The sequence below is a fragment of the Aquarana catesbeiana genome, linkage group LG01, assembly GCF_042186555.1.
Source record: "Aquarana catesbeiana isolate 2022-GZ linkage group LG01, ASM4218655v1, whole genome shotgun sequence".
NCBI classification, from domain to species: Eukaryota; Metazoa; Chordata; class Amphibia; order Anura; family Ranidae; genus Aquarana; species Aquarana catesbeiana.
In genome coordinates, this window is record NC_133324.1 from 644,271,958 (window position 1) to 644,297,352 (window position 25,395).

The 25,395-nt window shown below is 39.8% G+C and overlaps 1 protein-coding gene across 4 annotated transcripts in view; it reads right to left on the minus strand.

Moving 5' to 3' along the window:
* UNC5C (unc-5 netrin receptor C) overlaps positions 1–25,395 on the minus strand; it is a 536,701-nt gene that overhangs the window by 63,768 nt on the left and 447,538 nt on the right. For all 4 annotated transcript variants that reach the window (XM_073601191.1, XM_073601177.1, XM_073601183.1 and 1 more), the window contains 3 exons: positions 24,562–24,742; positions 21,324–21,491; positions 19,220–19,384 (listed from right to left, as the gene is read on the minus strand). In XM_073601191.1, the coding sequence (XP_073457292.1) occupies positions 19,220–19,384; positions 21,324–21,491; positions 24,562–24,742 (514 nt within the window). The remainder of the gene's footprint in view (positions 1–19,219; positions 19,385–21,323; positions 21,492–24,561; positions 24,743–25,395) is intronic.

Here is a 25,395-nt window from a genome sequence, read left to right on the forward strand (position 1 = left end):
GAAAAAAAAGTTTTAAAAACTGACATTTTTCCAGGAGCAGTGATTTTAATAATGCTTAAAGTGAAACAATAAAAGTGTAATATCCCTTTAAATTTCGTACCTGGGAGGTGTCTATAGTATGCCTGTAAAGGGGCGCATGTTTCCCGTGTTTAGAACAGTCTGACAGCAAAATGACATTTCAAAAGGAAAAAAAGTCATTTAAAACTACTCGCGGCTATTAATGCATTGCCGATCCGACAATACACATAGAAGTTCATTGATAAAAACGGCATGGGAATTCCCCACAGGGGAACCCCGAACCAAAATAAAAAAAAAAAAATGACGTGGGGGTCCCCCTAAATTCCATACCAGGCCCTTCAGGTCTGGTATGGATATTAAGGGGAACCCCGGCCAAAATTTAAAAAAAAAATGGTGTGGGGTCACTCTCAAAATCTATACCAGGCCCTTTAGGTCTGGTATGGCTTTTTAGGGGAACCCGCGCCAAAATTAAAAAAAAAAACGGCGTGGGGTCCCCCCAAGAATCCATACCAGACCCTTATCTGAGCATGCAACCTGGCAGGCCGCAGAAAAAGAGGGGGGGCGAGAGAGCGCCCCCCCTCTTGAACCGCACCAGGCCACATGCCCTCATAATTGGGAGGGTGCTTTGGTGTAGCCTCCCAAAACACCTTGTCCCCATGTTGATGAGGACCAGGGCCTCATCCCCACAACCCTGGCCGGTGGTTGTGGGGGTCTGCGGGCGGGGGGCTTATCAGAATCTGGAAGCCCCCTTTAACAAGGGGACCCCCAGATCCTGGCCCTCCTCCCTGTGTGAAATGGTAAGGGGACCATTTCACTAAAAAACTGTCAAAAATGTTAAAAATTACAAGAGACAGTTTTTGACAATTCCTTTATTTAAATGCTTCTTCTTTCTTCTTTCTTTTATCTTCTATCTTCCTTCGGTTTCTTCCTCCATCTTCTTCTTCTTCTGGTTCTTCTGGTTCTTGCTCCGGTGTTCTCGTCGGCATCTCCTCCGTGGCGACGGCGTCTCCTTCCCTTCTTCTCCTCAGGCCGCTCCGCATCCATGATGGCATGGAGGGAGGCTCCCGCTCTTCTCTTCATCTTCTTCTCTTCATCTTCTTCTCTTCATCTTCTTTTTGGGCTGCTCCGCATCCATGATGGCATGGAGGGAGGCTCCCACTGTGTGACGCTTCTCCTCGTCTGACGGTTCCTAAATAACGGGGGGGCAGGGCCACCCGGTGACCCCGCCCCCCACTGATGCACGGTGCCTTGACAGGACTTCCCTGTGGCATCACGGGGAATGAATGCAGGAAGATACTGAAGGAAGATAGAAGATAGAAGAAAGAAGAAGCATTTAAATAAAGGAATTGTCTCTTGTCATTTTTAACATTTTTGACAGTTTTTTTGTGAAATGGTAGGGGTACTTTTGTACCCCCTTACCATTTCACACGGGGGGGAGGGCCGGGATCTGGGGGTCCCCTTGTTAAAGGGGGCTTCCAGATTCCTATAAGCCCCCCGCCCGCAGACCCCCACAACCACCGGCCAGGGTTGTGGGGATGAAGCCCTTGTTCTCATCAACATGGAGACAAGGTGTTTTGGGGGGCTACCCCAAAGCACCCTCCCGATCTTGAGGGCATGTGGCCTGGTACGGTTCAAGAGGGGGGACCGCTCTCTTTTCCTGTGGCCTGCCAGGTTGCATGCTCAGATAAGGGTCTGGTATGGATATTTGGGGGGACCCCACGCCGTTTTTTTTAAATTTTGGCGCGGGGTTCCCCTTAAAAGCCATACCAGACCTGAAGGGTCTGGTATAGATTTTGAGGGGGACCCCACGCCATTTTTTAAAAAATTTTGGCCGGGGTTCCCCTTAATATCCATACCAGACCTGAAGGGCCTGGTATGGTATTAAGGGGGACCCCCACGTCATTTTTAAAAAAAAATTTTGGTTCGGGGTTCCCCTGTGGGGAATTCCCATGCCGTTTTTATCAATGAACTTCTATGTGTATTGTCGGACCGGCAATGCATTAACCACTTCAATACCAGGCACTTAGACACCTTCCCGCCCAGACCAATTTTCAGCTTTCAGCGCTGTCGCAATTTGAATGACAATTGCGCGGTCATGCTACACTGTACCCAAACAAATTTTTTATCATTTTGTTCCCACAAATAGAGCTTTCTTTTGGTGGTATTTGATCACCTCTGCGTTTTTTATTTTTTGCGCAACAAATAAAAAAAGACCGAAAATTTTGAAAAAAAACAAGTTTTTCTTTGTTTCTGTTAAAAATTTTTTGTAAATAAGTACGTTTTCTTCTTCAATGACGGGCACTGATATGGCTGCACTGACGGGCACTGACTGGCACTGATACGGCGGCACTGATGGGCACCGATGAGGTGGCACCAATGAGGTGGCACTGATGAGGTGGCACTGACGGGCACTGATGATGGGCACTGATAGGCGGCACTGATGGGCACTGATAGGCAGCACTGATGGGCACTGATAGGTGGCACTGGTAAGCGGCACTGATGGGCACTCATAGGTGGCACAGATGGGCACTTATAGGCGGCACTGATGGGCACTCATAGGTGGCATTGATGGGCACTCATAGGTGGCATTGATGGGCACTCATAGGTGGCACTGATAGTTGGCACAGATGGGCATGGATGGGCACTGATAGATGGGCACTGATGGGCACGGATGGGCACTGACAGGTGGCATGAATGGACACTGATGGGTGGCACTGACGGCACTGGTTGTTTGCAGTGATGCCCCTAAGGGTGGCATTGTTGGGCATCACTGCAACATAATTGTGCCAATCAGTGCCCATTTGTTGGCACTGACTGGGCACATTGGGCACATGTGGATGGCCATGGGGTACATACCTGGCCATCCACTTGTTGCCCCTTCCCTGGTGGTCCTAGTGGCGATCCCTGGTGGTCCAGTGTGGTGATCTGAGAGGGGGCTGCGCTGATAAACAATCAGCACAGACCCCCCCTGCCAGGAGAGCCGCCGATCGGCTCTCCTCTAATTGCGTCTGTCAGATGCGAGTGAGGAAGAGCCGATCAACGGCTCTTCCTATTGACAGCGTGATCAGCCGTGATTGGACACGGCTGATCACGTGGTAAAGAGCCTCCGCCGGAGGCTTTTTACCAAGATCAGTGTAGCGGTGTGTCAGACTGACACACCGCTCCACCGATCGCCGCGATGCGCGCCCCCGGGGGCGCGCTGCGGCATGTTATCCTGCTGGACGTCATATGACGTCCAGTCAGGATAACACAACCACTTCCCGGACGTCAATCCGCCATAGGGCGGGCGGGAAGTGGTTAATAGCCGCAAGTAGTTTTCAATGACTTTTTTCCTTTTGAAATGTCATTTTGCTGTCAGACTGTTCTAAACACGGGAAACATGCGCCCCTCTACAGGCATACTATAGACACCCCCCGGGTACGAAATTTAAAGGGATATTACACTTTTATTGTTTCACTTTAAGCATTATTAAAATCACTGCTCCATAAAAAAACGGCCATTTTTAAAACTTTTTTTTGCATTGATCCATGTCCCCTGGGGCAGGACCCAGGTCCCCAAACACTTTTTATGACAATACCATTAATATAAGCCTTTAAAATTAGCACTTTTGATATCTCCCATAGACTTTTAAAGGGTGTTCCGCGGCATTCGAATTTGCCGCGAACACCCAAAATTGTTCACTGTTCGGCGAACTTGCAAACAGCAGATGTTCGAGTAGAACATGAGTTCGACACGAACTCGAAGCTCATCCCTAGCTGCTCCCCACTGAGGCCTGTATTTCGCAACCCGTTCATAAAATGCAGACCATGGTATGGTGCCTCACCAAGGATTTCTTTCTGCTAAATGCAGTAGAGAGAATCAAATGATTTGAGTAGAGGCTCTCCTCCTAGTATTTTATTTTGTTTTCCTATTCAGTATAATAGCATCATTTGGGTGCCAAAGCCCAGATTGCTGAGAAAATTTGTAAAGTACATCTGTGCTTTATAAATGAGCCTTTTTTAAAGCAATGCTATGGTCATGGTAACCATACTGCTGATATTGTAAATAGACCTCTTAGTCACCGTAAAGTCATGAATTCAATAAATTTCACTTTATAACCTGTTTTGGAAAGATGACAGCTAAAATCCTACAAATTAAGTACCTTACAATCAATCCTATATTTATCCATGGATAAACCTAAAACATACAAAACAACTGTATCTATCAGTATTCATTACACAACTGCAAAGAAAGCCCCATGTAGTTTTCAGTTGTTTGATTTCTAGGTCCAGCTGAAAATCATTGTATAATATTAAGATGATTTTTCATGAGCTGAAATAGAGATGGTGCTAGATAACAGATATATCCGTTCATCTCAGCTTAAGGCTAACCATGATTATGCCAGTATTAAAGGTGTCAGGGTCTTTTCTGCTGCTGTAAAAATATATGTTTAATCATCAAAGGAGCACATGTGGTGTGCACATCCATAATTAATCCCTGCATAATAATTACATGATAATTAAGACAGGCAAGTGCCTTAATCACACACATGAACAAAATAATCTAACCGGGAGAGTATTGAGATTTTTGGCAATTCCTTTGTGTTCTTTTTATCACATTTATGAACTAGCATGGACAAGGTTGTCATCTTGAAACTAGCAGAAGTAGAACAAACTAACAGCTAATTGATTCATGCTAATTATATAAAAAAGTAGCAGCTGGCCTTCCTGTGATAACGAAGTTAGGGAAAATGTTGCCACACTGCATTCCAGCAGCAGGTAATAGGGATCCACTTTATGCATTATATTCATCAGAAAAATCACACTGTATAAATACGAGTCTCATATCAGTTGATATACACAGTGCCAAAGTATTGAAATTGTACATTACTGTATTTCTGGACCCATTCCACACTATATAAAACTATATGCAATTGATTCTAGCAGTCATATGTGTAAGCAAAACTGTATAGAGGTCACTCGTATTTATGTAACTGCACAGCTAATTGGTCTTCAACAAAAATTTGTTCAGTTCTGTGCCACCTTGGTTTTAAAAATTACTTGCTATTGAACTTAATGGACATTTGGCTTTTTTCAACCTAACTAACTATGACATTTGCTATGATAATCTTCTAAAATGTTTGCATATTTACTGTATCTTCCTCTGTCACCTTTACATACGGTTTTGGAAAATTAAATAATTTCGATTTTGTGATCTTTCATAACACCTTTTGAGTAAGTACTTGATAATGCTAGCAAAATAAATGTAACTCCCAAGGCTGAGTGTTGTTCCTACCCTTTTTGACTTACTGAACATGATCTCTGGTATCTATGTCTTGTTGCTATTACTACATTGCACAATGTGAGTCTGTTTAATCCTTGGTTTTAATAAAGTTAACCCAGCAGTTTTACTTCTTCTGTTTGCTTGGTTTCTTGAGCATATTTGTACATTGGGCATGTGCTGAAGCATTCCCCCCCCCCATGACTTGAAGGAGCATTTTGTCAGTCTTTGTTACCTTGTTACCTCAAGCGCTCTTGACCACTCCTTGAATAAAGGTCAGGCAGCTCTGGTAAGCGTGCATAGTGGTGGCGTCTCTGCACTTATGGTCTGGTCTTAATGGGATTGATTTCTCACTGATATTGCACTAGTCAAGATTTAGGAACTTGTTTCCGGTTTCACCTACTTTTGTTGGAATTCTATTTACTTAATTGACTTGATCAACTGAGGAGTGGTTACCATCACACGTTGTATTACACAGATTTTTGTCATTGTTTTGTTATGTGGTTTATGCACATTATTTCAGTCTGTGCTTTTTTCACACAGTTAAATTTGTGCACAATCAATTGTTACGTACAGTATATTGGTTGTTGTGTGTTTTTTATACACACTGTTTTATAGTTTTAGCTTGGGGTTAGAACTGCACATTAAACGCACATATTGTCCGAACTTGCCGGAGCTTATCACTGCTTGTAAAAATACAACCATTAAGTAAGAGACTATTATTATTGAGTACAATGAGATTTGAAAAGTCTCATGGCTAAAAATAAAGATCCATATCCATGTTTTAAACATTTTGAAATGAACTTTATTAGTTTAATTTATGTATATTATATGCTTATATATCAGGTGTAGGGATGAGCTCGATGTTCGAGACGAACATTATGGGGTGTTCGCAGGAAACTCGAGCACCGTGGAACACCCCATAATGCACCGCAAGATCGCAGTGCATTGCTGTATGATGACTGGCCAAAGCATGCACATGACCTGCATGTTTTGGCCAATCACAGCGAGCTCTGCTGAGAGAGCCATAATTGGTCAAAGGCAGGGTGTCTTTGGCCAATCATGGCTCAGGAGGACTAAGTCCACGCCCCACACTATATAAGGCTGCTTACACGGTGGCCATGTGTAGTGTTCTTGCATGGACAGAGAGATAGCTTGAGTTAGATTTTAGATTAAGCAGGCAGATTACTCAGTTAATGGCAGTGTATTTGATATATATTTATATATACTCTGCATTTAGCATAGACTATATATTCAGTGTTTACTCGATAATCAGTCAGTGCAGGCAGTGTATTAATATATATATACAGTCTTGTGTATATATATATATATATATATATATATATATATATATATATATATATATATATATATATACTCTGCATCCATTGTAGCCTATATCTATAGTGCATTTATTTTTATATAATATTTCACAGCAGGGCCCGTTCCTGCGCCCAACAAGAGTAACTGTGAGGGCTTACAGTGTTCTGGCGCCCCCAAAACCAAAGGCCCAATTTTTCTGCCCCTGTTTAACAGGGGCATGTAATTACAATTTTTGAAATAATAGTTAAGTAGGGCCCATTCCTGCGCCCAACAAGATTAACTGTGAGGGTCTACAGTGTGCTGGCACCACCAAATCCAAAGGCCCAATTTTTCTGCCCCTGTTTAACAGGGCCATGTAATTACAATTTTTGATGTAATATTTCACAACAGGGCCTGTTCCTGCACCAAACAAGAGTAACTGTGAGGGGTTACAGTGTTCTGGTACCACCAACATCTAAGGCCCAGTTTTTCTGCAGAGTATATAGGGCAGGCCGTATAGTATATATACTGATGTTCAGAGTATATAGTGCCTGGGGGACACCCATGCCACTTTTTGGGGGTATTTTTATCTATATTGCTGGGATCCAACAATACATTATAGTTATAGCAGTTTTAAATTAAATGTTTTCCTTTAGAAATGTCATTTTGCTGTGGTACTGTTATAAACATGGGAAAGATGCGCTACTTTACAGGCATACTAGGGTCACCCCCCCCCCAGGCATGATATATAAAGGAATATTTCATTTTTATTGTTTCACTTTAAGAATTGCTGCTCCTGAAAAAAAACTTTTTTTTGCATTGATACATGTCCGCTGGGGCAGGACCCGGCTTCCCAAACACTTTTTATGGAAATAACTTGCATATAAGCCTTTAAAATAAGCACTTTTGATTTTTCACGTTCACATCCCATAGACTTTAACGGTGTTTGCACACATTTTTTGCCTGTTCGTATGTTCTGTTGCAAACCAACACGGGGGTTGTTCGGCTCATCCCCAATTAGATGTTCAGCCACATTTGAGACCACAGAAGAGGCATCATAAAAGTGTCCTAGTAGTCCATAATCAGTATTTTGGCACTGGCAATATTTTGTGATGATGGTATTAGATATGCAAATTTCTAGTCAATAATGTTTAAACCATGTATCCTTGGTCTTCATTTTGACACTATTAAATTAGAAGGGATCTTAGGAAAGGATGGTTCTTTACATTTTACAGGGTGATATATGTGAGACAGCATCGTATTTCATTCTTGCTTCAGTGATGCAGCTAGTGCTCTAGTTTGCTTCAAAAGATCACTGCAGTATTTGATTACCTGATTACTGACTTGCATGCAGTGGGTTGACATATGTTTCTTAGCAAATGCTTTACCTAAGCTTTTAATTGATTCAAAGATAAAAAGAAGCTATTAATCATTTGTTATTGAACCACTGAACATAAGTTTTAATGGGCTGCCATACCTCAAAGAGGTACACCAATTATCATTAAGCTCTATATGAACAAGTAAAAGGAAATGCTTCTTCACCTTGGAAAAGCACAGTGTGTACAGAGTTTCTAATTCAAATATCAAGCACCTTGAAAAAAAAATACATATTTACTATTTACACTTCTGGCAATGGTGACATAATAATTAAAAAAAGATCTCAAATACTATTCCAGGCAGAATAACCACTGAAGATATGAAATCAGAAAATGATTTCTGTCTACTGATACAGTACATGTATTTACATACACTACCACAATCAGCCTAGATACCTACAGTAGAATTATGGAAGGGTGGCTGCACAGGAAGCTGGGATAAAAAAGAATTTGTGTTTATTGAATTAACATGAAATATGGCTGCTTGCAAGTATACAATCTAGCATATTTTAGCATTTTCCATTACCCCATTTTGAAGTGCAATAGCAATTTAGGAAAAATCCACAATAGGGCATAATGCTGGTGTCACTGGTCTTCTAGCAAATAGCTTTTAGAATCATATGGAGAACATATTCTAGAGAACAGGAAGTTCATCCAACAGAGCCCTGGCTGTCACAATGAGATTGGAGGAGATGACGATCTCCCTGCTGAGGTGATAGACCATAAAGAGAATAAGAGTTTCTCAAAGGAGTTATATTTTTGTATCATTATTTGTATCATTGGGCCTCATCTACACTGGCAGTTTAGCCCCGGTGCACGAGGCTCTGGGGTTTAGCTGCGGTTGGACATGTACACCATCCAGTCCAGCTGCCAGCAGTCTGTCAAACTCTATGAGAGTAACAGCTGCTACGGCTGGACAGGCCTGGGCAATGCACTCAGTGGTACTTCAGCTTAGGGCAGTATGTGCCCACGGATGAATGTCCAGGACGCTGACTGCTTGCATTCACGTACTGCTCTAAATATACATGCACTGCCCAGCCCAGTTCAGACACAGCAGCTGTCAGACTTTCATAGGGCCTAAACACCCAGTGTGCATAAGGCCTTATTTGTATCATTCTTGGGGTTTTTCAGGCAGCACGACCAGCCTCTATCATTCTGCTCTCTTGTATTAGCACTTTCCTTGTTAGCACATGAGCACTACAGAACATCCAATTGGCTCCTTGTGCTGCTTCTTTCTTTTCCCAGTCCGAGTGTCCCATACAGGGGTTGCAAGTAGCCAGTACCAAGTCACATTCAGGTACCTACACTAGTTGCTTTTAAAAACTACCATAACAATGTTTTAATGAACTAATTTCTGTATGAATTGTTGTTTTGGCTATCTGCCTGGATTTTAGCTTCCCCAATGGGGTGTGCTATGAAATTTACTAGAAATAAGATGCACTATACTAGAGTACAAAACTCAGAATAACATTGGATTTACGTTGTAATGCCTAATTCAACAAAGCTGCTGCATCCTTTTACCTTCCTTATTAGATCTGTGTGATAATTACACAAACATGCTGGAATATTATACATGAGTATAACTGTAGCCTGATCAGGGATGTTTAGCCAAATATTCAGGAGTTTGACTGGCTTACACTGGAGTTACTTCAAATGTTTATAATGAGAATGCACAGTAATAACAATTCAGTATAATAAAAAGCTAAAAATGTCAGACTCCCCGGGGCAGCAATAAATAGACTGGGATGCTCAAGCAACCCCAGAGTACTCAGCATGGATTTCTAAAGTTCATTCCAAACTCTTTGATATCCAGTTTCAAATTTGTTCTCTGCATGATTGCAGCATGCAACTGGCCAAAGACTATAAAGCGGATAAGAGCGCCACAAGCTGATTTTGATGTGGCAGCAGGCGGAAAACACAATCTCTCAGTATAAACTGCAAACTCATCTTGTGCGTAGGAATTCAAGAATAATTGCAGTATGATCCAAAATAAACCAAGGAGCATATTTATAAAGCAGTTATTCTGATATTCACCAAACATTCACTCCATATGTATCTTTCAGGTGCACATGCTTTTGTGCTTGATTCACCACCGGTGAATGTTTTGTGAAAGTCACATTCACAGCTGTAAACTTCATGCATTTGGATAAATACACACTCCTGAGTCTTGAAGCATAAAATATCTGTCATTTTCCTGCACTCAGGCAGCCTTGGTGCCTCATACAGCTGCCAAATACAAGTGAATGGCTATAGGTGGCCAGCTGCTTGTAGTTGCTGAATGTAAAAGCGGCCTGGGGAAAAATGCCATACAGCTATTGTATTGTGGCTGTACGATGTGCCGCAACTCACTGGGCATAGAAAAGCATTGAACATTTTACGCTTTAAGACTCGAAAGTGTGTAAACATCTCTAGCATGAGGCCTGATAAATATGCCCTCTGGTGTCTAAGTGCAGTACAGAATGTAAATGTTTCGGGTTACCCCAAATACGTAAAACTTAGAGATCAATTTTACAAAAGCAGCACAGGCAGCACAGATCTTTATAACTTTACTGTAGCTCTTTACTTATGGCCTACTTTAGTCCACCCTATTTGGTTTGTGAGGGTTAATAAAGAATTCCAGGCATGGTTATATTATACTTAGTTGAATTGTTCTAGCTTGGGCCAATGTAACATATATGTAATATATATATGTAACATATATGTAATAATGTAATTTATATATACCATACGCAGCCAATGCACCTGGAAGTTGGAAATCATTAGACACCTTTAGTTCAGTGATCTCCACTTGCTTCCAGGACCTAGGCCGAATGGCCAGCTTAATGCATTCTGAACACAGGAGATCATGAACACAGGAGGCTCTGAATGAATGCAAAGCATTCACTGATTGGATGAAGTGGAGAGGTGGGGCAGTGAAAATTTCCAGCTTCCAGGGGCATCAACGAGGTATGGCATATGCATAGTTACATTGGTTCTAGCTGGACAATGTAAAAATATACAATGCCTGAAATAAATTTTTAACCAAAGGCAAATGGGCCATTCACTTTGCAAGGGAATTTTCCTTTAGTTTAGTAAATGTGGTGAGAATTCACTTTGAAAATAATATCCAATCACGTGCAAGGAAAATAAAACAAAACAGTATTTTTGCTTGTTTATGATTGCATGATGGAAGCTAGCATTCCTCATTCACTAAACTAAGGGAAAATTCCCTTTGCAAATTAAACAGCCTTTTTACCTTAAGTAAATCAACTACATGGTTTCTGCCCTCCTAATCAGACAAACTTTGTTAAGGTTATGGATGTGTCTTCTATAAGTTCAAGAAAGGCTATAACTGGTCAATTCACCAACCTGGTGATTTCTCACCAAACTTATATAAATTCCACGATACAGACACTGCAACTCTCCTGCTTGTATTACCCCAGCCTACTCATTGAGAAAGCATCAAACCCTGGAGAGGACTTGCTTGGGCTTCTCTTCCCTATAAATCAGCCCTAACTTATTTTCCTCCAGCCTTCTGAAGTGCCTGAAGCATGTTAGACTGACAGCATGTGTAATGCAGTAGCACCTGACTTGATTCACAGTACTGGAGCTTCTGCTGTCAGCCTGATTTGGGATGGCAAGGGACCGTGGGAGGTTATTATAAAGATACATTTCAGACTGCTATTCTATTGATATTTAAAAATATAATAACAAATAAATAAAATCATTTTAAATTATCCAAAGCAATTTTTTGCTAGTTTCTAGTGAAGCTGTGAGGTGTTAGAACCACTGTCAGGTTTTGTTTGCTGTTTGTGTACCCACTGTTTACTCTCGGTGTGTGCCCTGATGACTATTGTCACCAGGACTGAAAGTGAGGGAAAATACAAAATTTTGAGCTGTCATGGAAAAAGGAACAGAAGGGAAATTTTCAAATGGGAAACCCAGTTCACTAGTTCCATTGCCCACTGCCTTAAAGGAAATTTCCCTTATATTGGTGGGATTTTCTCCTACTTCCAGTTATGTCTATGGAACAAGAATTGAAGGTAAATCTCCCTGACCCGGTGATGCGTTTAACATATGCACTATATTTTGCACAGTAACGTCTATTATATCAGGTCAAACTAATTAATGCACTGCCTAATACGTCACTACATATCTAAAATCATACCTACTGCATTTTTGGTAATGCAGCTCACTGCAATGCAGGTTCATTGTGGAGGTGCGTCAGAGTGTCAATCAAAATGAATACCACAGCACACTAACGTACATAATGTACATTGCTGTGCACTGTGATAACCTGCACGTTTCAGCAACACAATGGTTTAAACAGGCTATGAACCATTTCTTTGTTGTCCCAAAAACTAAAAGCAAAATGTTTGATATTATTCCATGAATAAAGCAGAGGGTGTTTAACAGAATTCTCACTTTGTCGCATAATAGAAAAGAAATGTTGCTGTGCTTTCATAGCAAACCTGCTGTTGCATTGCTTTACTTTAAAGTGTTTATTTTTTTTCAAAATATTAGCATTATAAAAAGAAAAAAGTGTTATACATTTGAGGTTAGTTCTCCAAAGATCAGTTGTACCAATCATTGTTATTGGCTTCACTATGCATGTCTAGACATTTTTAAATGTATGGTCTATTGTTGACTATCACCAATATACAGCCTATTTGTGATTATAGGCTACACGTTTCCATGGTAACTAATAATGTTAACATTTGTTCATTAAATGACTACTAAATCTAAGGAGAAAGCTGATTTTGAAAAGAAATAGCAGAAAACAACATTCACAGATATGCAGCTTTAGGTTTTTAACCTTCTGTTAAAAATTCAGGAGGTAGAGAGCGCAGGGATTTGTAATTTGTTTGTTTTTTGTAACATATAATAAGAAGAGCACAGTGTGACAACTTGTACTCATCAGTCAATAATCATCTCCAATATTTTTCTTGACATGTTCATTAAAGAAAGTCTGTCATAGACCTAGACCTTCCAGACTTACATGCAAGGTCCAAGGTCCAAGGTTACCTTTTTGTAAAAACTGTGCATCAAAACAATAGAGATGTCTGGTGCTGAACACACATGTAAATGTTGACTTTTTCTGTTAAGCGAAGCTTGCCCCCGTTTCCATTTACATCCCCAGCCATCCTTTTGGCCCACTGTCAAGGCTCTCTATCACGTTGGACCAACAGGGAGCCTCAGGAGGTGGGTGGGGGTTAGATCAAGACTAACTTTTTCAAATGAGATTTGTATGTTCCTTCAGCTGCCAATATCTATGCATCTATTGATCATTTTTACATGCTGTTTTCACTGAAGGTAATCTCTGCTTATGTATTCTTTCATAATAAGTTTACTTGGAACTGCCAATTTTTGTCACAGCTTTGCTTTTATATGATACATGCATTCCCCACATACAGTCTCCTGATTTGGGTGGGATGCTCACAATTACCTCTTACCCCAAGCTTGAAAGCTACTTTATTATCTGCACAAGTGATTTTCCTCTGCTGTCTAGATGTCAGGGTCAACTGGCACTCTGATAGGTTTAATAGCCGATCCAACACCACATGTACAGATACATTTTCACTGGCAAGTTGTACACTTCCAGAGCATTTGAAGCTCTAGTTCTAGTTGACAATTTTACAATTTGTAGCAAACTCGCGTGGCAAGACTCTAGCAAGAGCAAAGAGCTCTGCAAATCTGCAGCATGAAAATTCAGCCACAGTAACCCTTGTGGTGGGATGACTATTGCACAACATAACTGAACCAGAACTTGCAGCAGACTTGCAAAATGTTTGCAAAGACAGTTGATCTGGAGTCATGCAATGTGGACTTGCTGCAATTGTACAACAAAATTGTGAAGCCTGGCAAGTCTAGCAATAGCTTAGCAAGTCATTTTCAAACTTGCAGCACAATTGCTTACTATCTGGGAAATATCTTGGATATTTACTAAATGTGAATTCTTATGCCATGTACACATGGACGGACTTTTCGACCAAACTCGTCCGCCGGACAATCCGACCATGTGTGGGCTTCATCGGACTTCCGACGGACCTTTTCAGTCGAAAATTAGATGGACTTTAGATTTGAAACATGTTTCTAATCTTTCCGACGGATTGGAGTCCGGTCGAAAAATACGTTCTTCTGTATGTTAGTCCAACGGACGAAAACCGACGCTAGGGCAGATATTGATTACTGGCTATCTACTTCCTTATTTTAGTCCAGTCATACGTCATCACGTACGAATCCTTCGGAGTTTGGTGTGATCGAGTGTGGCCAAGTCCGTTCGTTCAAAAGTCTGTCGGAAGTCCGTCAAAAGTCCGTCGAAAGTCCATCGGAAAGACCGTCAGACCTTTGATGCCAAAAAGTCTGCCCGTGTGTACCCAGCATTAGGCTGGGTACACATGGGCCGAATGTCAGAAGACAACAGCCGGCTCAAAAAAAAAACGCCCGCTTCTTTGGCCCGTGTGTATATCGGTCTGTCGGTCAGCTTCTGTCGGATGTGCATCCTGGAAAACCAGCAGCTGACTTATTCCCGATCCGCACTCTCAGCCAATGGCAAAGAATGCGGAGTGTTCTGGCAGGGGCCATCCCCCTGTCAGAACACAACAGCTCAGCAGGGGAGATTGCTGAACTAACCTCCAACCGGAGCTGTCAGGTTTTTTTCTTGCAGCCCAGCTGTTAGGGTGTACCAGGTTTTAAGTTGCCTATAAACTTCAGCAAATGTTGACTTATTCTAGCTGTCTATTATTGGACTGGACAACGTTTCATGTTTGTAAACCCTCAGTCTCAGCAGGCATCCTTAGGAAGATTATTCAGTGGCCAGGTCAAAAATTTCCATATATTAGTTCCACAAAATTTGCCTCTTGCTTTTGCTAAGTTCTACTTCCATCTCCTATCAATGTAAACATGCTGATTATACACAGCAAATAGAAGATAAATGCAAAAGGCAGGCTATGCAAACCCAGCAAAAGACTTAACCTGCATATAACGTGCTCTGACCTGAGAACTATATATCTGCAATAAGGAAGGCTAGAGTCTGACAGCTTTAATAGATATGCTTGAATGTGTTCAAGAGTCTCTCTGAAGAGAATGGCATCTTGTCAACATTTGTTGTTATTCTAGTCAATCTATACACTTCCCCATAGAAGTTCCAGATTAAATGACTCTCTGGCCTTCCTAAGTAGCAGAAATGAACTACTGCTTAAGAGAGCCTATTCCAGAAAGAACATCAGTTTCAATAAACGTGACAGTCCAGCTTAGCATGAATAGCATGAATACCGTATTGAGCATTAGACAGAAGCTAAATCTCTGTAACATCCTGTAATTACCTGATATAGTGAATGCCTCAACATCTTATTAAGACTGGCTGTAAACTGTCAGATCTCTAATTTTGTAAAAAGCCCTCAGTTGCCATTGCCATCCTTCACACAAAGTTTTCTTTGGATTAGAGCAAATGAAAAGTGTATATATCTAAAGGGTGATTCCTTATGATATATAAAAAAAGTAAGATGCATGCAATATTCATCAGAATTTTCCAGCATATTGGAAGACCATTGTTACCAATGCCGAGTGTATTTTTTGCTTGAATGGTGCATTGTCATCCTTAGTTTTTCCAATAAACTCCATGATCATCTATAGCAATATACAGCCGACATAAAAGAGGTGTGGTAATATATAGGGTTATGGGCAAGTGCAGTTTATGGAGATGTCACAATGGAACAATGAAACAATGGATCAATCAATTAGGAAGTCTAACTGCAGCCACAATCCAAATAAATGGTATATTTTTTTTAAATTACATGTATATATTCTACATTAGAGTTAATGTTTTCCGCCCTGCTGGTGACCCATAGTCATCAGAAATGAAAATTACATCAATAAATAACAGAAATTAAATTCTGTATTTCTAGCTGGGTTTTGATCCTTTGCAGATATAAAAGTAATAGTGCACACTGGTGTAATTTACATACTGTGCAATTAAACAGACTACAAGAGAAGACACAGCTAATTTGAGTATATAGAGAAATGAGTCCCAAGCCTGTGTTATTTAGTATGAAGAAACGATGAGGAAGAAGCACCAGACTGGTATAAATTCATTAAACATCCAATTATAGTACTACAGTGCAGGGATCTACTGTACTGGAACATATTGTTTTTAAATACTTTTTGACAGCAGTTGGCAAACATTGACAAAATTAGCCACCGTAAGCAGGTTATATACTATGCTAACATAATTTTTGGTTTTAGACTACTGTAATCTGACTTATTATAAATGTAAGGCTACACTCACAGCCAAATGCATGCATTGCATTGGTGTACACGTAATGACATACCTTTTAAAGGTGCTGTGTTTAAGTTTAAAACTTAACTGACTTATGCACGTTTCATCATAAATGACACCATCAGGGGCTATGATTTATGACAAAAAGTGCTTAGGGCGGAGACGTATGTCACCACGTTCTTACATTGCATTGAGGGGTTTGTGGTCTTTGTTTGTTGTGATCAGCACACATGTTTTAGCAACTTTTTGTCAGGGCTGGCTCAGCCCTTCCTTCTCTGAGCTGGCCGCTCAGCTGTCTGCTAATTGCCAGCTCCCATCTCTCTCCACAGTTACCCAGCTGTTGTTGATTCTGCTCATCAGTCTTGCCTACTTAAAGTCGTCCAGCTCACTTGATCTCACTTGACCTTCACCTTTGTCAACATCACAGAGACTTTCTTCTGCATTCCTGTTGAAGACTTGATCGGCTGACGTTCCTTCTGGCTCCTGATCCTGCTTGCTGTACTACTACGTTTATCTCTGGCTCTCTGACATTTGCTTGGCTGACTACCCAATCTGGTTACTGAACTCTTGCTTGTTTTGTCTACGCTTACTCTGTTTACCTTATTATTATTATTATTATTAAACAAGTGTGATTTAACTATACTTCTGCCTCGGTCTGATTCATGGTTCCTGATACTTTTAAATATAATAATAATTAATATGCAAAATTATTTGGGTAATAGGATATTATCTAATTTTCATATTGGCAGCCCTCACAGCTTTAGCATCTTAACTCAGAGAAGCTAAAAAATATTGTCATATGAGATGGCTTTACTAAGATTGCAATAATTTTATATTTACTAATAATTTATCTGAACCTCAGGCAAACTAACGACAGATAAAAAAAAATATGTATCGGAGCTGTTTTACATGCCAAAAGATATATATTTCTGCCCATCCATTCCTGAGATTTACACAGCTATGCCACACAGATTAACACAGGTCTGCTACAGATAACACTCACAAATGTTGTCCCTGCCTTCATCTTGTGATTGGGCAGCGAAGGAGAAAACAACATGGTGATAAGTGAATCTCTCTTATCACTCTTATTAGCATGTATCTGTTAGCACATGAGCAAAGCAGCACGATTGACTGACTCATGAGGATGCTTTACCTTATCCCAATCTAAGTCCTGCTTAGATTTAACTTTAGGATTGATAGTATTTCCAGTGCAGCTTACTGATGCCATCATGCTTATCCTGAGATAGTGTCACCCTACTTCAGCTAAGGAAAGCATATGCTTGATGATGCCTGTATAGTATATATTTTTTTACATTTTTAAAATCCCCCATCCAAAATATTGGCCTTTCAGATGAAACCATCTTTAGCCTTTTCTCTTTTCTAAAAGTCAGTGCACTTAGTTACCCTATATTTCTGTTATTTATAAAGAAAGCCTGAATAGAATAGTCTTTTCTTTGATGTGAGCACAGCAGCATGTGTGATTTTCTCTAACCTATTTTTGATGATCACCAGTTAGCCCCTTTAGGAGAAGAGTAAATATGAAATGTTCAACTTATTACATAAAAGTGACAAAACTAATGACAGCATCAAGAAATGGAGAGAGGAGGAAAAAATAAAGACAGAGAAAGAGCAAAGCAACTTGTTAGCTTGAGACAGAGCTATAAAGCATGACAAATCAATCTTCTCAGCAGTGATGAATTGTGGAGCAGGATTATACATTTTTTGACTTGTATATAGGAAACCATTAAAATATTACCATTAAACTCAGACACTAAGGAACTGGAAACACCCTGGGGCTATGAATGTCAATATTCAACTGTGTTTTTTCATTACTGAATTCTGCTACAGAGTTTTATAAAAGAATGATGATAATGGGAATCTCGCCTGAGCTCATGTCATGTAAATGCATTCAATGAAACAGGCAAATCTAGAAAATACATCTACAATATAATATCCTATTTCCATAAATAGTGGAGCTTATATGTGTTCTGTTGAGTTTACTGAATTATGGAGTGTGTCATCTTCCATACAAGAGGGAAAGATAACATTAAAAATGATGGCTACTGAAACAAAAAGTAAGTAAAACAATATAGCTAAAAGGAGATTTCTAGATCAAATGGAAAGCCTTTACAAAGCTATGGCCCATAGCGCTTCATGTGCCACAAACCGAACAGTCAGATATAAAAGCGAATAAAGAAAAGAGAACAAGTTGGTGACTGCATTGGGCATGCCTTCTATATATCATACACATTGCAGTGACTCTTCAATGGATGCTGAACTCACAACAATGTGCACTTGTCATTTTGCATCCAATTAAATATCCACCACTGAGATCCTTCTCTATATACAAAGTGTTGTTTTCAACAGTAAGAGGACATATTGAAACAAGATATGGAATGGATCATGTGATAGTTCTTAAACTGACAGCTGGAATGGGTCACATAATCTTCTATGAGCTGTGGCTAAAGCTCATTCACAGGAGAGCATCGCAGCATTTTTACTGACGCACCTTGGTGATTTGTGCCCAGCAGTCTGACATGCATTAGGCTGGCCATAGCTGGAGCAATGGTTTGTTTAATCTGTTCTAGCTGATGGCTGAAAAATAATAACTCAACATTTCCTCTTTATATTATTGCCCATTGTGCTGTTGTTTTAACAAATGTATTTAATAGCATACAGCAGAGATGTCTCATTGTTATGTGGCTACACGCATCATAAGTACACAAATATTCGTTAAAACACTGATCTCGTTATTTTATGCCTGCAGTCAGTTGTAAACCTAAAACCCAGCAGCCGCTTTCATAGCTCTATGAAGAAAACTTCATTTTCACAGAATTTTGAATAAAAGCATAATACACTATATACACATAGCACAGATACAAATGCACATAAGGATTTCAGGCTTGGAAAAGTAAAAAATCCAGAGATTAATAAGGATCTATGGCATTAGCAAAGAACAAACAAAGCATGCAGCTAGTATTTATCAGTTACACAGACTTGCCCTTACTTAGCATACATAATCCATCAGTACAGTTTTTTGACTGTAAAACAGGACCATCGCAGTCTTTTCCTCCATTTCTAGGTGGGGGATTTGTACAGTCCCTACGACGCCAATGTGTGCACTCTGTCCCACATGTAGACCATTTGCTCCATGCAGTCCATTCTCCATCCTCTGAGAAAGGAAATATGCATGAATAATAATATTTTTTATATAATGCAAAAAAGTAGAGATACATATACTCACTGTGGTAAATTATTATATTGTGTATATATATTTTAAAACTTCTAAATATAACTTAAAAAAATCTAAAAATAGACCAATAACCACTAGACCTTACAAACTCCATTGCAATATCACCGTCAGGCTTTCTATGTACCCATATATCCCACAATGTACTTCTTTAGACTCAGTAGATTCCTCCTGTGCTGTCCTGTCATTATCTTCTACTTGTAAGAGATATATGATAGAGGCCAAGATAGAAGCCAACATAGGTTAGGTCTAGGTAAACTTACTGTCCAGAAGGCAAATGAAGTGTATCATAGGGGTCGCTCAGGCAGCAGAAGTAACGGAACAGGAGATATATGGAGAGCTGGTAGTTTGGAACCACCAAATGATCACACAGCAGTCATATTTACTGGTCTTTACATGTTGGTTGGCGTCAGTGGGGAGAATAGGGTTACTGTATTTCTGTTCATCTGATAGGAGACTACTATTGAACAATAACTGTTTACATGGACCAGCAATCATTATGCTGAATATCATGTTGTAAAATTGAAGTTTTTAGGCTCTACCCTGATCCTGTAAAAAAATAAAATAGATCCCTGCGTTCGGCTATAATATGGTAACAGGACCACTGAAACATAAATGTCCTAAATACTGGACTCAATATACATATAATATTTAAAAAGTGTGCTGTCCATTTAAATAATATACAAAAAAAATGAATACATAACTCAGTGCTCAAATACAAATAATAACTACAATTTGATCCAAAAAATTAATATGCATAATAAATAGCCTAGTGAAATAATGATTATTTCAAAAAATCCATATAAACATATGTTTATAAGGGATCAGATGTGACTTAAAGTGCTCCTTGCTTGTAAACTGCCATTAAAAAGTGCTCCAGTGCAAAAATGCTGTTCTAAAGCAGAAAGGGCCTCTTACTAAATCTAAAAGAAGATCCTGAGTTAAAGAGATCAGAAGTGCTTATAATATCCAAAAGCAAGGTTGGCACTTTCACTGTCAGACCCCCAGATGGCATTTCCCCACAACTGGTATCCTCCATTTCCAGAGGATGCCAGATGTGGGGAAATGATTTGGGTGGAGTTAGAGAATGACGTCATCACATATCGGTGTTATACTGCTTGATTCCATTCACCTACATGTAAATGCAATACTTTATTAAAAAAAGAATCTTTGTCCATACTGCACTAGGAAGATTCTCCCTGTTTATGATTCACATATATGATTGCGGTTGAGCGGCATTTGGAACAGAGGCTGTGATATGGTTTGTCCCATATGAAGATTATTCCAATGCACTCTATTGATGCGATGACTTAGCCATCTGGGGGTCTGACAGTGAGAGCGCCAACCTTGCTCTTGGATATTAGAAGCGCCTCTGATCTCTGTAACTTGAGATCATTCTAAATTGGTAATGGCCCTTTTTGCCTTAGGAGCACCTTTTTTTTTTGCACTGGAGCACTTTTTAATGGAAGTTTGCAAGCAGGAAGCACTTTAAGTCACATCTGATTCTTTATGGACTATATGTTTATATGAATTTTCTTAAACAACCATTATTTCACTAGGTTATTTATTATGCATATGAATTGCATATGAATGAGCACTGAATTATGAATTTTTGTATATTTATTATTTAAAGGGACAGTGCACTTTTTTATACATAATATCTACCCTGATCCTGTTAAAATGCACACCTACATCACCCTTATTCTTTTATGAAAAGTACTAATTTGAGATGTTTTGAAGGTATACATGCCAGGCTAATGGATCTTGATGGCCAATGTAGTAGAATTTCTTCTGTGTGAACATAACCAAAATGTTTCCATTGCTATCACTTGCTTGAACCTTTGTCATCATAGAACAATACCTGGGCACATTGTGGTGCAGCTTATTTTCTGAACACTTTGTCCATCACAGACAGATCCGCCATTCAAGGGTGCGGGATTTGTACACATTCTTGTTCGCTTTTGGAAGCCTTTTCCACAGCGGTTGCTGCATGCAGACCACTCTGTCCACGTAGACCACCCTCCATTCACTAAAAATGATCACAAACAGAAGGATAGTAATTTATCAGTGAATAAACATGCATTTCATCTTATAATAATCCCAACTCCAGGCAAACAATCCTGTCAGGCAACCTGTGCCCCTCATTATTATAATAATAAATGTCATTTATATTTATTTTAATTTATATTTATATTTATTTAATTTCCTTTTAATTATATTTTTATTACATTGCTGCAGACCAAAGATATCTGTATTTTTCAGAGTGTAGGTGGGGGTATGGGCAGGGCTGACAGAGGCTGATTGGGTGATAATAAGTGAGCACAGAATGTATCTATGATTGCCATTGCACCAAAAATGGAAGGTGATTTCTGCTACCATGTCAGTGTTGTAATTAACACCTTATGTCTCCTAGTAGTTGTAGTCTGCTAGTGTCCATCTGCTGCTAGAATACAGATGTTACTGTATACACTTCATTAGCATTCAGACAGTAATATGTAATGGCCACTTGCACCACTACTGTCATGCTAATGGTGCTCCGGACTACAGTGGACTTGTCCCAGGCAGCCATGCCTCTGAGGAAGGGGCTGGATGAAGCTGTAAATTATCCAACACTAAATGTTTTCAACATCCACGAAGATGTGCATGCCCTCAGTGTGGAGTGCAGAGGGAGAATAGAAAAACAGAACGCTGAATTGCACCACAAGCACTTTAAGTACAGGTACAATTAATTGGTGAGGCTTGAGTTAGGCTTAGTAACAGTGCTAGAATTCTTAAAAGCATGTATGCTATAACAAATTTGTGGGATATCCCTGTATATAAAGGCGCATTTATTAGGACTGAAGTGTTGAGACCATTGTGCAAGCAAGCCAGTTTATCAGTTTCAGAACAGAGGAGATTTTATCTGCAACCAAAAGGAGACTTGGTACTTGGTGGCTGCCATTGCTGAAAATGTTTGTAGTCTGGCTGTCATGCTGATGCCTTTGCTTCAATACTTTGGAGTTAAAGCAGTATTAAACTAAAAAGCAAACCTACTATATTGCAGCTTGCCAATTCATAGATTTGATGGCTGTATTAGATTACTTTTTTAGCTTTCTTCTATTTTCATCTGTTGATCCTCAATGCTATCAATCAAAAGCCGTGACACGGGAATGGGGGGCGGGGCTGAGTCCCGCTGTCTGTGTCAATGGACGCAGCAGCAGAACTTCAGACCGAACACGGACGAGAAAGCGGCTTTCCCGTGCAAAAGCAGCTTTCCGTGGGGTCACCCGCCAAAGAGGAGAGGCCTGGAGCGCCGGCAGTGGACCCCAGAAGAAGAAGATTGGGGCTATGCTCTATGCAAAACCATTGCACAGAGCGGATAAGTATAGACATGTTTGTTATTTTCATTTTTTTTTTTAAACAAGGCTTTAGTAAAACTTTAAGGTAATTGATAGGTAAAATGGTGTTCACTGCAATCAGCCTATCATGCGCAAGTACAAATCCAGGTTTATTTAAACTTATCATGTATATGACTAGACATTCAAGTTAAAGTCCAACTTCATCGTATTTAACTAAGCTAAGGACCTTATTTATATAGCAGTACATGTTCATACTGCTGCATAACAAAAAAAAAAACACTGGCACATTGGAAAGGCATAATAGTGTGCTTTAAAAATATGTCCTTTGCTTCAAGCCCCATTCATTAAAATGTTATGCAAAGAACATTCTGAAGGACGTTGACTTGCATTTTATATAAGTCTCATAAAATGCAGGTGTAGTGTAGTGTAAATGATGTGATGTCTGGTGGACAATTGTATCAGCCCTCCATTTTAAGTGGATCCCTAAGTGATCATACACTTTGCAAAGTACACATTCACTTAAAGTGGTTCTAAAGGCAGAAGGCTTTTTTTTATCTCAATGCATTCTATGTATTAGGATAAAAAATCTTCTGTGTGCAGCAGCCCCCCTCAGCCCCCCTAATCCTTACCTAAACCCCATCTCGATCCAGCTATGTTGCACAATAGCCTCAGCTGTCCGGGACTCTCCCTCATTAGCTGAGACAGCAGCAGGTGCCAATGGCTCCTGCTGCTGTCAATCAAAGTCAGTGAGCCAATGAGGAGAGAGAGAGAGAGAAAGGGCGGGGCCGAGCCGCGGTTCCATGTCTGAATGGAAACACAGAGCAGTGGCTCAGTTTGGTGCCCCCATAGCAAGCTGCTTGCTATGGGGCATTTGGCAGGAGGGAGAGGACAAAAGTGCCAGGACCCATGAAGAGGAGGATCTGGATTGCTCTATGCAAAACCACTGCACAGAGCAGGTAAGTATAAAATATTTGTTATTTATAAGTGAATTTATAAGTGAAAAAAACCTTTATATCACTTTAACATGCCACTATAAAAAAAAAACATCTGAAATACAAGCTTGATTATTTTATTTTAATTTTGAGCCTTATCGTCAGTGAAGCAGTTTTATTGAAGATTTTTCACTTTATCCTTTGGCTATCAGTATAGGAACAATAAAGGCCCTATATAAAACTGCTAAAACATGTTTTTGTCTGCTTTGTAGAGGTTTCCTATTGGTTCCTCCCCTGTGACACCCTGTCACCAGGACTTCTCTGCAGAATTAGCATAGAAAGCAAAAAAACAAAAACAAAACAAAACAAAAAAAAAAACATTTCCAATGCTGTTCTATTCATTTCAACCATGTGAGTAGCTGCTTGCCTGGAGCTCATTTTCAACATGGCTTCCAGCCATTTCCAGTAACTGAAGAGTGAGAAAATTATCTGTTACCGCTCCATAAACAGTCTGATTATCATCCATTCCTGTTGTAATTGTAGATATCAAATGAATGCCTTTGGGTATTTAAACTGAGGGATGGAGTTGGGAATCACTGCACTAGAGTTATCTGACCAACTGCTGATTTATTTGTGCGGTTTACAGTTAATCTGCACTTTGCTAGTAAATACTCATTAGTGTGTCTAGTCAAGGCCATAGAAGAATAGAAAATATATTTACTGCCATCCACCAATGCCTACAAATGCAATAGAGTTATTTAATAGTCAATAAGGTATTTCTTTTCCAGACTTCTCCAATCCTACTACTGCCCATCAGTCACTGTCTTACCATATACGATTACTGTAGCTGTCGTACTTCTTCTTTTGGCCACAATGTTTTTGGCAACACATGTATAATTGGCAGTGTCGGAGAGCCTTGCTTGTTTGATGATGAGGTTATGATCAATTGTAATGTAAAAATTCCGATCTTCCACAGGATCGATGATATCCTCATTTTTCAACCACTCCACCTATTAAAAAGAAAGCATTTGAAATATATGATTTCGTCCTCATTGTTTATTTTGACTCTTATCTTGGTAAGTGAAAGAGTTTTATTGCAGGTTTTTCACTTTGTAAGAATATTATATTTTGGAAACAAATTAATGATTACTGTGCATGTAATTGCTGAGCTGAATGGCTCTCGGCTCTGAAAGGTGGCCAAAGTGCACTGGTGAGCAGAAATCCATAAGCTGCTTCTTCAGTCTTGTCATAAGCCATTAATAATAAGCCAGTGTCCTGAAGTAGATTGATACTAGCAGCACAAATAAAAAGCAGAACAAATAGATGCAGAGCTGCCGTGTCATAAATAAAGATCTCTCCTTTCCGCAAATTGGTTAATTTTATATATTATCTGCTGAGCTGTGTGACAGTTCAGCTGCTCTCTGAAAAGGTTCTATCTATGTAAATTGCCACCTAAATAGAATGTTTTAGTATTAGCAATAGATGAAGCTATTAATCCAAAGTGCAAAGAGTAATAAAAAGAGGGAAAAAGCTGCATGCACACTTGTATAATGAGAACATTCCTTTATGTTTATTTCTGGTATGCTTTTCGTAGAGTTTTACAGACTGTTGGGTACACTCAAAATTTAAAGGCACATTTGCCTACAGTGTTTTCTCCTCATGC